This window comes from Cryptotermes secundus, unplaced genomic scaffold, assembly GCF_002891405.2.
Source record: "Cryptotermes secundus unplaced genomic scaffold, Csec_1.0 scaffold1229, whole genome shotgun sequence".
Classification (NCBI taxonomy): Eukaryota; Metazoa; Arthropoda; class Insecta; order Blattodea; family Kalotermitidae; genus Cryptotermes; species Cryptotermes secundus.
The window spans coordinates 103,542-114,975 of record NW_019723925.1 but is presented as its reverse complement, the minus strand read 5'-3'; the positions used below and the strand labels follow the sequence as shown (position 1 = coordinate 114,975).

The 11,434-nt window shown below is 38.1% G+C and overlaps 1 protein-coding gene across 4 annotated transcripts in view; it reads left to right on the top strand.

Moving 5' to 3' along the window:
- The window catches only part of LOC111862186 (unconventional myosin-XVIIIa), a 271,542-nt gene extending 262,759 nt beyond the window's left edge, over positions 1-8,783 (top strand). For all 4 annotated transcript variants that reach the window (XM_023847375.2, XM_023847374.2, XM_023847378.2 and 1 more), the window contains 7 exons: positions 121-286; positions 807-1,060; positions 1,462-1,659; positions 4,046-4,306; positions 5,164-5,489; positions 7,612-7,743; positions 7,941-8,783. In XM_023847375.2, the coding sequence (XP_023703143.1) occupies positions 121-286; positions 807-1,060; positions 1,462-1,659; positions 4,046-4,306; positions 5,164-5,489; positions 7,612-7,743; positions 7,941-8,007 (1,404 nt within the window). In that variant the 3' untranslated portion in view covers positions 8,008-8,783. The remainder of the gene's footprint in view (positions 1-120; positions 287-806; positions 1,061-1,461; positions 1,660-4,045; positions 4,307-5,163; positions 5,490-7,611; positions 7,744-7,940) is intronic.
- Positions 8,784-11,434: the final 2,651 nt, after the last annotated feature.

Here is an 11,434-nt window from a genome sequence, read left to right as displayed (position 1 = left end):
AGGTTCAGGCACTTCATATGCTGCAAAGATTCAGTATGCACTCATGGAGCACTGTATTACTGGAACTTAAATGAACTTAACAGACATGTAGTGCAGGAAATTGCTGTGATGTTTGAATAGGAGGAGGAATTGGATGACTTTGCTGGGCAAGTACAGCTCTTGGAGCAGGCAAAACTGCGTCTTGAGATGAGTTTGGAGCAGCAACGTAAGGAGAACCGCAGGGAACTTGCCCAGCGAGATGAAGAACTTGAAGATGTCCGTTGCAATGCTCACAAGAAAGTCAAAGGTAAGTATTGTTATATGTTACTGAATAAGGGAGATGAGTGTACTAGGTTGAATGGCCAGTTTTGAAAACTCATGATAAGAAGGGAAGTGAAGATGAAAGAGACTAGGAAGAGATCAGGAAATTATTCAGTGCTCAAATTTTAATTTGTAAGTATTAGTTATGTGGATAAGTAATTGTACAGTACTTTGTCATAGCTTCTTTTTTTATTTTGGAGACCCAACGAAAAAATAATCAATTCTCTTCCACATCCTCCTCCTCCTCCTCCTCCTCCTTTTGCTCCTTCCCTTTTCCTCCCCCTCCTATTCATTTTTCTTGAATTTCTTGTATTTTTAAGCTTTTCAAGCCTGTTGCAACAACTCTTGCCCAAGATTGATATGGAATAAACTGAGCTATATCTATCATGTTGCTACAGTTAAAAAAGTGACATACAGAATGTGATGTCTTTTCATATTATATTTAGAGATTCTGATAAAATGGAATTTGTTGGAGTTCCCGTGGTAATGACATTGTGATATTGCAGCCTTGGAGGCCCAGCTGGAGAGTGAGCATGAGGAGCGAACACAGTTATTGAGAGAGAAACATGAGCTGGAACGACGTTTGGGGGCTTTAGAAGAAGAAGGTCGTGCCAGCCGTGCCACAGATGAAGATCAGTTGCACAGACTACGCAAGGATCTGCGACGAACTAAAGCCTTATTACGGGATGCACAGACACAACTGGAACGCTCAAGGGGTGATTCTCCTGGCAAGGCAATCCTCCGTCAGCTGAGAAACCAGGTGCATACGATTTCTGTTAGTTTTGCGTGTCAGAGATATTGTGTTTACTGTTGTGGGGGCGTGACCACTGATCATAGTGGTCTAGGGACAAAAGGCATTGCTCTTCTATACAGGACTCGAAGCTAGCCACATACATCTCCCTAATATCTTATGGGTGATAAATATAAACACTTTTTTAGGTTTATTGAATATCAATATTCTCTCATCAGTTCTTATTGTCTTCAACTTAGTGCCATAAGACATCATTGCTTTGTCAAATGTCACACCTAGAAATTAATCATGGTTTTGAGATCTTGTTTGTTATTCCCAGTATTTTGACAAAGTCTGCAATTTTTATATTCATATCCTTTTCTTGTACATAGGAGAATACTTGTGTACATGGTATTGTTACTGTGTTATAGCTGGAGGATGTGGAATGTGCGCGATCAGCTGCAGTGAAGGCTCGCCAGAGTGCTGAGATGGAGCTGGGTGAAGTTCAGGCACAGCTAGATGAGTCACAGCGATTAAAGGCAGAAGCAGAGGAGAGGGCAGCAGCTGCCATAAGGGAGCGCTCTGATATCCGCACACAACTTGAGGAGAATGAGGAGGAACTAGCAGAGGTAGTGTAAAGTTATTTTATCATGTACACTGGTGTCGAAATAGTTTCATGTGTAGCTGGAGTGGGAGGGGGTGCTCTGCTGAAGTACTCATGTTTTACAACTGTGCTCTTTGCTCTCTTAATATCACGTTAGTCCCGGTGTTAATATATTACACGTCCAACTCAAAGCTAATCGTTCTGCGGACATCAGACTATACAGAGTCAGAAATTAGTCCTAATGTTTCATGAAGTATTTCTCACATTTCAAACATGGCTCAAGTAGGAATAATTAAGTGAAACCCTGATTTACTGCTTCCACATTCAGTGATATCCCATATTTAGTTAATATTTTTATGATCACAGCCAAGAAGGGTATTATTTTTCTTTATATAGTGAATTTTGATTTTCAGCTAACCTGCATTTAGTGTGAGAACCATTCAGATTTCCAGAACTCATATCCTAATTTAGTGCAGTAGTGATCAGAAGAACACTCAACATTTATTTTTTTCCTTCTACTGGAAATCGTTACTGATTAATTTGATATTGATTATATTACTGTATTTGTATGTGTGGAAATATAAAGAAACCCTTTCATCATAATTATACGAGGGTTAGAACCTTAATAGTGGCAACTATTTATTTACAACTGATACAAAATAGATGCATGTTTCGAAGTTTTTCAGTCATTCAGTATAGTCACCAGCATTGTGTACATCCCATTGCCAGCGATGTGGAAGTCGTAGGATACCTTTAGCAGTGCCTGTTATGTTGGTAGTTTGAATGGAGCAGTCTACTGCCTGAAGAATCTCTGGAACAGTTCTGAAGCGAATGTCACGAAGTGGTTCCTTCATCTTAGGAATCAAGTTGAAGTCACAAGGGCTTAAGTCCGGGGAGTATGTTGGATGGTACAGCGCTTCCCAGCCCCATCGATCGAACAAATCAGCCACAGCTTGTCATTTCTGCATTTCGGTCAAATCATGCGGAACCCATCGTGATACAATTTTTCTCATGCCCAGGCGTTCCCTCAGAATATGAAGCACAGTCATCTGCGCTAATCCTGTCTCTTGAGCCAGCTCACGCATAGTATGGCGTCGATCACTCTCCAGTAACGTGGACAACCTGGCCGATGCATGTCTGCCACATTTTGGTGTCCCTCGTTGAAGGCTTTTATCCACCTTGCCATTGTTCTGTAAGGCAATGCAGATTCCCTGCAAGCCCGTTGAAGACCTTGATGACACTGTCATGCTGTACGGCCTCTGGCACATTCAATCTTTAACCAACTCTGTTGTTCCTGTTTCGAAAACATCATGACAACAATACATCAGACCGCCAGCTAACATGAGGCTCTGTTCTTCTCATCACTGTGAATGCACGTGACATGGGAAGGGAGAGTCCATTTGCTCTGAGGTAAGGTAGGTATGTAACTAATGTGTGGTATAAGCGACATTATTTGATTCTGTTGCACGGCGTCTACAGCAGTGTTGCCACTATTAAAGATCCATCCCTCATATATAATAAATCATCTGAGAAGCTGAGCAATTTCATGGTGTAGTTTGGCACAATCCCCATTTAGTGAAACCTCGATTAAATGTGAGAAAGGTGATTTCACTGTATCAGTTTTCCATACAATGGGTCGTTTCTGAGAAAACACATGAAGTTTGATTTCAGTTAATGTAAAGCTGGGATTATTCTTGACTGATAAATCCGCCTGATAACTTTGCTGGAAAGTCCCTATATTAAATTTGTAATAAAAATGTATTCAATAGATTTAGAGATGAATCATTTGGACATGTGCACAGCCTGTCCTATATGTCTGCATTCACTTCAAGAAACAGTGCAATAAATTAGCATTCTTGTTAGAATAAATAGATCATTGAAGGTCGCAACACGAGGGCCAGTTTTATGGCTCACCCCTCATACTCGTACTCAAAGTGGCTTTGGCATGAAGCTGGCCACTCACATGCATCAATTGCCAAGGTTAATAATTCATGGAGCTACACCTTCTCTGCTCCACCAGTCTTTACAGTGCGGTGTTTAATTAAGCACAGAAACAACTTTATGTTATAAATATATAATTACACGAAATAAGGTCAATGAGTTTAACTTCAGATAGATTCTACACAAAATAAGGTCATAGAGTTTAATTTCAGATAGATTCTAAATGGTTCTGACAGTGGTGTATAACAGTCTTGATTACCGGGGTTTTTGGGCTTTGTCCAGTGTCCAATATACTAAAGAACATAACATTTTGGAAATGGAATCTAGTTCCATACTCACACAATGGGGTAGGAAACACCTACTCTGTTGGGTCCATTAGGAAGAGCTAACCTCAAGCACAGAACCACCATGGTACAGCAGTTATTATATTGCCTTGATGATCGCAGTATTACATCAGATGTGTTCTGTAGGTACTGAAGAAATACCGCACAGTAGTCCAACAGCTGTCTGTGGACCAGATGGCTCTGCAAGAACAAGCAGGGCTTGTGGCAGAGCTGGAGAGTGAACGTTCTGCCCTCAAGGAACAGTTGGCTGAACTATCATCTCGTCTTGAAAGCATCGAGACACACAGTGATCCCAGCTCATCCCTTACACAGCGAAGATTAGAACTACGTACTAAAGAGCTGGAATCAAGGTTGGAACTGGAGCAGACCACGCGAGCCAGGATGGAGGTCTGTTTTTGCTATTTGCTATGTTTAAGTTACACATAATATTTTTAGAGGAATGCTGGTAACCTTCTACCAGACTGCATGGGTATTGTATTGTATTTATTAGCATTCATCGATCCATTCAGGTACATGACAATTGGATACAGAAATTGTCACCAGATTACATTGATATTTACATAAGATTGTCATAACATAAAATAAATAAATTAATTAAAATATGTATAAGAAACCAATGCATGCAACTAAAATACAAAGCTATAATTATGGGGATACCCCAAGGTCAGATTTATTATTCCTATCACGATACTCTTCAACTCAATAAAAAGAGTTTTTTTATAAGAAACTTTCTCAATTTATGTTTAAAGTTATTAATAACATGTGCAACTTGATATTGGTGGGTAGCGAGTTAAATAAGGTAATACTGGAATAATAATAATATTATATCCCAGAAGACTACTTTCTTAAAACAATCTGTAAGTTTTAAGTTTTGAGGTATCCACTACAGTGTTTGTTTTAATTTTGGTCATCTGGGTTATGATACCTTTTATCTTGTAGGCAGATACTGTTGTTTCAAAGTATCATGTCCCCTCCACCTTCAAGTTTAAAATGTAAAGGGTGAGCCAGCTCCTTACCCTAGACTCTTAACCCTGAAGATGGAGGCATCATGTTCCTCCAAAATGTTGATGTCCTGCCTGCAAGACTATACAGTGTCATAACCCAGAAGACCGTGGTGTGAGTGTGTAAATGTTGGTATGGCCTGTGATAAATCCAGTAATTCTCAATCCTACATGTAATTCCATGCATTGAGTTCTATAACAATCACTGAGACTTTCAAACTTCTTTCTTCATGTCTCCAACAGGTCCAGATCTCACGACTAAAGGAGACAGTGGAAAAGTTGCAAGGGGAGGCCGCAATGGCACGAGCCAAAGAACAGACTGCGCAGGATGCTGCACGGAAGCTGCAGCGCTCAGTACGTGAACTGAAAGAGGAAGCATCAGCAGGACAGGCCCGTGAGAATGAGGCAGCACAGAGGCGGAAGGACCTTGAGAAGAGACTTGAGTCTGCTGACGCTGAGGCAGCGGCTGCTAGAGGAGATCTACGTCTTGCACTTACTAGAATCCAAGACTTACAATCAGCCATCCAGGGTGAACTAGAAGACTGCAGTGGGAGTGATCACTCAGACAGGTTAGACATCAGAACTGAAGAGTGCTATCTTAACCGTCTGTGACGCAGAGTAGTCCCTGTAGAAGTTTGCTGATGTTTAAGGGGAAAGTACTACCTCAATTTTCAGGGTTGTAGGGTAAGCAAAGTAGGCAAGCAAGCAGCGAGTGCTCTGCTGTGTCCGCTGTCCATTTTGACTGCCATAAGAGCCTCAGATTTTGAATATAAGAACTATTTCCAGGGATTAAATTATGCAGAGACTAGGCAAACCATTGTACCACATTTTCCAGAATTGCATTTTGCTGGTACAGTCATGCAATAAGTGGTGAAGATGGATTTCAGTCTTGCTGTAGCTCAGATAGTAAGGCACTGGTTTGTAAGAGCAGAGGTCTGAGTGAGTTCAATCCCAGGGAAATCCATGTGCAATTTACATTGAAAAATATTGCACTGGAGTTTATTTATCTTTAAGTACTTTGGTTTTCTTCTACTAGTCATCATTCCTCCAATGTTTTATATGCATCAGCTATAACATTATGGGCTGGCACAACAGCCTCCTGAGACTACAGTGCCAGTGGATTCAATCTTACACCAGCCCTTAATTAAATAAAAGAGCACAGATTTCCTTTGCCTAAGCCCTATACCATAAAGGCTAATGGAAGTCCATGGAGGTAACAATTCATGTATTTTTATCCCTGCCAATGGCTAATAGGTGGATGAAGTATGGCCAATGAAAAGGTCGATTCTTGCTCCTTCAGTGTTTGGGTATTATGAATAATAGGACCCTTTATTAGTAGGTAACATTCATTAAGTATTGTATTCATGAAACAAGGTAATGAAATACTATAGAAAAATTATATGTTTTTCACAGAATGCAAGTTATTGATGTTCCTAATGTCATATTTTCATTTACATACCTGCAACCGAATAGGATAAAGTAGAATTGGAGCCACACTGGATTTAATTTTGTTGCATGTCTTAACTCTTTTATGGCCACCGATAGTTTGAACTACACAGTTTTCCTGTGAAAGCTGTCTGGATTTTTTGTCATTTTTAAATTGCCTGTCCCAACCGCAGTCTAAGTGTAATTTCCCAGCTTTGCACTGGTGATTATTTTCAAACTTCACCTGCTTTATTTAAGCCCAGATAAGGAGCCTGGATGGGACTCACAGCTAGTTTGGATGTGAAGGCTGAGAGTTGTCAAATATTACTCCATACAGCAATAATGGGGTTCCGGACTTTATCCATCGTCCTGGTTTTTAAGATAACTAATAAAAACATGACATTTCGAAAACTGGATCTGTTTCCGTCCTCAGGTGAGCGAAAAACACCTATTCTGTTGTTTAGAAAGAGCCTCTTTCTAAGGGACCCAACAGAATAGGTGTTTTTCGCTCACCTGAGGACGGAAACAGATCCAGTTTCCGAAACGTCGTGTTTTTATTAGTTATCTTAAAAACCAGGACGATGGATAAAGTCCAGAAACCCAATATCACTGTATGTTATACACCATCGTCAGAATCCTATAATAATTACTCCATAGTTTTACACACTTGTCATTTTGGTACTTTTCAGTGCACACACACACACACACACAGACACACAGGCCTGTTTTCATGCACAGTTTTTGTACACATGTCTGTACTAGATTTCAGATTCTTAGGTACAGTAGTGATTGATCAGTAGTTTAGTGTTTATTTAATCAGTGAATAAAATTAATTGGAAAATATTTGGAAAGGAACAGTCGTGGCCTAATTTATGGTTCTGTTTTGATATATGCCTGGTAGGACCAAGGGGAGCCAGAAATATGTCACTCAGGATAGTCAGTGTGTCAATCATTGACATTCACTGGAAAGGCAAATATGTTGTTTTTTTTTTTCACTCTTATTTGTATATTACATTTAAAAAAAAATACCTTCAAAAGGTTATGTGCTTATTACACAAAACTGGACTATTTAACCTTTACATTAATTACAGCATGACATATATAAATTCTCTTGCACAGTAACCACATCCCACTGATATTATCCAAAAATTATTGTACATAAAGAAACCTACGAAAAGAAGAAACTAAGATTACTGATAACATTGTATGAAATGTTAGAAATTTAAGACAGTGGTGGTTCTAATATGAATGGTATTTTCTCAACAGTGATCAAGACAGTGATTGTTCAGATGAATCCATTAATACATTCCTGTCCAATCACAAGATGCCTTTGGGGTCCAGCACTGCAAATTCAAATCCACGAGTACGAACACCATTAGAATTAGACATTGTGTCCAGGTAAGATGTAGCCTCAGAATGGAAAGCAGGAGGGAGGGGGTGGTTTGTGGAAGAAAGTACTAATATAAATCCCTTGGAATGATGATTAAGAGAGCTGTTTTAGATATGCCTTATGCAGTCATAGCAGCTTGACTTGAAACATTCAGATCTGTTCAGTTATCTCTCATGGAATAAATGTGTTTTTTTTATCTTTACAGATCTCTAAAAAATCCAACGAAGGTGTGCACAAATGTGAGGGGTGAATCACAGGAGTCTTTTGCATGAAAAATAGAAACTTGTATTAAAGCAGGATGGCACATGACACACATTGTTCGAATATGGATATATCAAGACAAGAAGTTGATCTGAATACTGTACTCCTTATTCCTACATCCATTATTTTTCTATGTAACATGTAATGGAAAAATCTCAACATTTGTTTTTAGTGAACCTGAACTCTGAGGTTTATTACACACGGTTTCTGTGGAAGGCTGTGCATTAAGGCTGACCTGATGCATTACATTACTATACAAATTTATACAGAACAAGTGTATTGCATAACTTATATTTCCAGGAACTATTTATGGATCTGAAACAGTCAAACTGTTCACTTACTCAATGTTGCCATGCCATCCTGCAGTACCTAATATCATACTTTCACCATAGCTTAGTTGGCATTGAATAATACAGACTAATGGGATTCAATCTTATGCCATTAGCTTTTTACACAACTGAGATACATACATTTGCGACTTGTCTCAAAATACAGCTCTCTCCAAAAACATTTTGTAGACTGTGAATTATTTTCCAAATGGTTCATTAAAATGGACTGTTTGACTACTTCATTCATAAGGAGAACAATTTAGAGGGGGGAATTGTCATTATTACATCTTTTACTGCCTTGTAAGTAAGTCATAACAAATTTAATATCAAAATAGGGGGTTATAAAAGTATTTTGTTCCATATATTTATGTTAGTGTGTTTTTAGTATATTTCCAATGTGCGCTCTGATGTATTAGTATGTACAATATAATTTATCAATAAATTAAACTGTGATTTCAGTGGTAGATATTCTTACTAGCAAAACTCAACACTTTCCAGATTTTAGATCTGCGTGGGAGTGTGTTCCATTAACACACTCCTGTGAAACTTCTGACAAGGACTCTACATCTCTTTCAAAGCAGTCTGGTTTTCTCCAATTTCCAGTCAAGCCCTAAGCATTAACTGTCTGAGTCTTGCAAGTTTTCATAAAAAGTAAAACCAGTTAGGAAAACAGTTCTCTGGGATGTGACTCTTTAATTTGGTACCTGTCTATCCAGCTATATGGCGTCACATTCCATAATATTAAACTTTATGAGAACCATGAATCTCTTCTAGAACTAGTGTAGAGTAACTTCTTTCGTTCGTCCTTTCTTTTTTATCTTTCAGTAGTAAAAATAAATGAACAAAAACCTAAAAAGATCATGAATCCTTGCACTTCCTTCGTTTATGAGTGTAACAGTAATAAGCTGAATGATTAAGTGTAAACAATTCCTGTTGACCACTTCAAAAAGACAGACCAAAAAGGAATCACTAAACTGTTCCTTGTGCATAACCAATTCCTTGCTATGAATGAGATATGTTGATATGTCAAGATGATAATACCTTGATATATGCATAGCAATTCAATTATGAAGTCTGTTATTAGAATGAGACATATTGCTTTGAAACAAGTCCATTTTCTCTGTATATCCAGGATACAGTTTGTGATATACTCTATGTGTGTTTTATGCATGAACATTAATCACTGGTGGTAGTTATGAAGGGGATCAGAAAATCATAGCAATAAATGATGGTGTGGGTACATCAGTTAGTACTGCAGCTTTGACCTTTGGTGAAGAAAATTATATAGTGTACATATTCAGTGAAGCTGTAATTTAACATCCCTCAAGGACTGTAATGTATAATAGTCAGTCAATGGGATGGATGTCTGCGGAAACCACAGCTAGATACGGAAATTGTCATCTTCAAGACTTCTCACAGTATCTATGAAAGAAACCAATCCTGCTATTTCCTGGCACTTAGGCTAATCATTTGCATCTTCCTGGTAATTTAATTTGTAAGTTACCATGAATACCCCCAGGTGTGCTCATGTGGGATTTGTGGAGGACAAAGTGACGCTTGGGCAGGTTTTCTGTGAGTACTACAGTTTCCTTTGCCAAACTTCATTCCACCAATTGCTCCACGGTCACCATCATCATCTGGGGCTGGTACAATAATGCAGTAGTGGCTGTAGTAACTAACCCCAGTAATAATAATAATAATAATAATAATAATAATAATAATAATAAAGAAAATACCATAAATACACAAAAGGGAAGAATATCTTGATAAGAAGGTAGACATGAAATTATTGAATAGAACCAGATGGAGAACTTTACATACCAAAGTGTGGTACAAACCTGAAGAACTGACATGGTTCTCAGAAAAGAAAGCATACACTTCTGTCCCACAGTAATGACAACTCCATTGTTAAAGTAACAGTAAATTGTGATAAAAGTAGTACTATTGGTTGATTGATATTTTAATTAAATGTTTTCCATTAACTAGTTATTAAGATTGTTAATATATTTTGTTATGGAATACTCCTTGCCAAATATTACTAGGAAATGCATACAAAGTTTTGGCTTAGTATAAGGACCAGTGACCCTATTGCAAACACAGAATGAACCTTCATGTCCCATAAAATAAAGGGAGTTTACTAACTAGCCAAGCAACTAACTGCTCGCTTTTCCAAAAGGACTCTCCTCTGCAGTGTTGGCTAGTTAGTTTTATTTTGTTACGAAAAATAGTATGGTTCAGCATATTTGTTCCTCACCATGCTTCCCAGTACTTGACCTATTATGAATGTTAAAAAAATAATTCCAGTTCTTTAGATGTCTTTGTAAATACATTAAAACCTGAATTAAATTGAAGTTTTTCCTTATTCAAATAATTTTATAGTCTTAAGAATGTAGAATCAGAATTAATGTAAAATTATCTGTTGGTAGACAGGAAATATTTGACATAGAAATGGAAAAGGAGAACAGGAATTTATGTTAAAATGTTCTGTTCTTGTTTTATTCACATGGTTTTGTTCCATACTGTTCTTTGCAAAATTGTTCTGTGGCAGAACATTCTTGTCAGAAATGGAGAGAACTTAATCCCAGTTGTGAACAAATTATATTCAAAGTACATAACAGATTGTTTGGAAAGAGTGGAAAATGAAAAAGGTAAGTAGATGAAAAATGAGTATGGAAGGAAAGAGAAGTGGAAATATATATAGATCAACAACAGAAGTCCCTTGGGATTCGATTCTGAAAAGATTTTACTGTATGCTGATTTCTCTGGTTGATGCTAATATGACTTCTGGATCACTAATTTGTCTGTGTGTTTTTCCAATTCTGTACTGTTTTCTAGAGCACTGCCTCTGTTAGCCAGCAGTCATCCTTACTTCCTTGAGACATTCCAGTTCACGCGTGAAGATTCTGCTTACCACATTGATGGAGTAAGCATAATGTCAGTACTGGAGGAAACATTGACACAGAAATTCTGTTCAAATTGCGACTGAAGGTTACGGTCTTTTGGGATGTGACACTGTGTAGTGTGTATTGAGAGTTCCCACTGTTTCTGATGTATAAAAGAAATTGGTGGTGCTACTACAAGAAAGGAGATCCAGGATCAGGGCACAGAA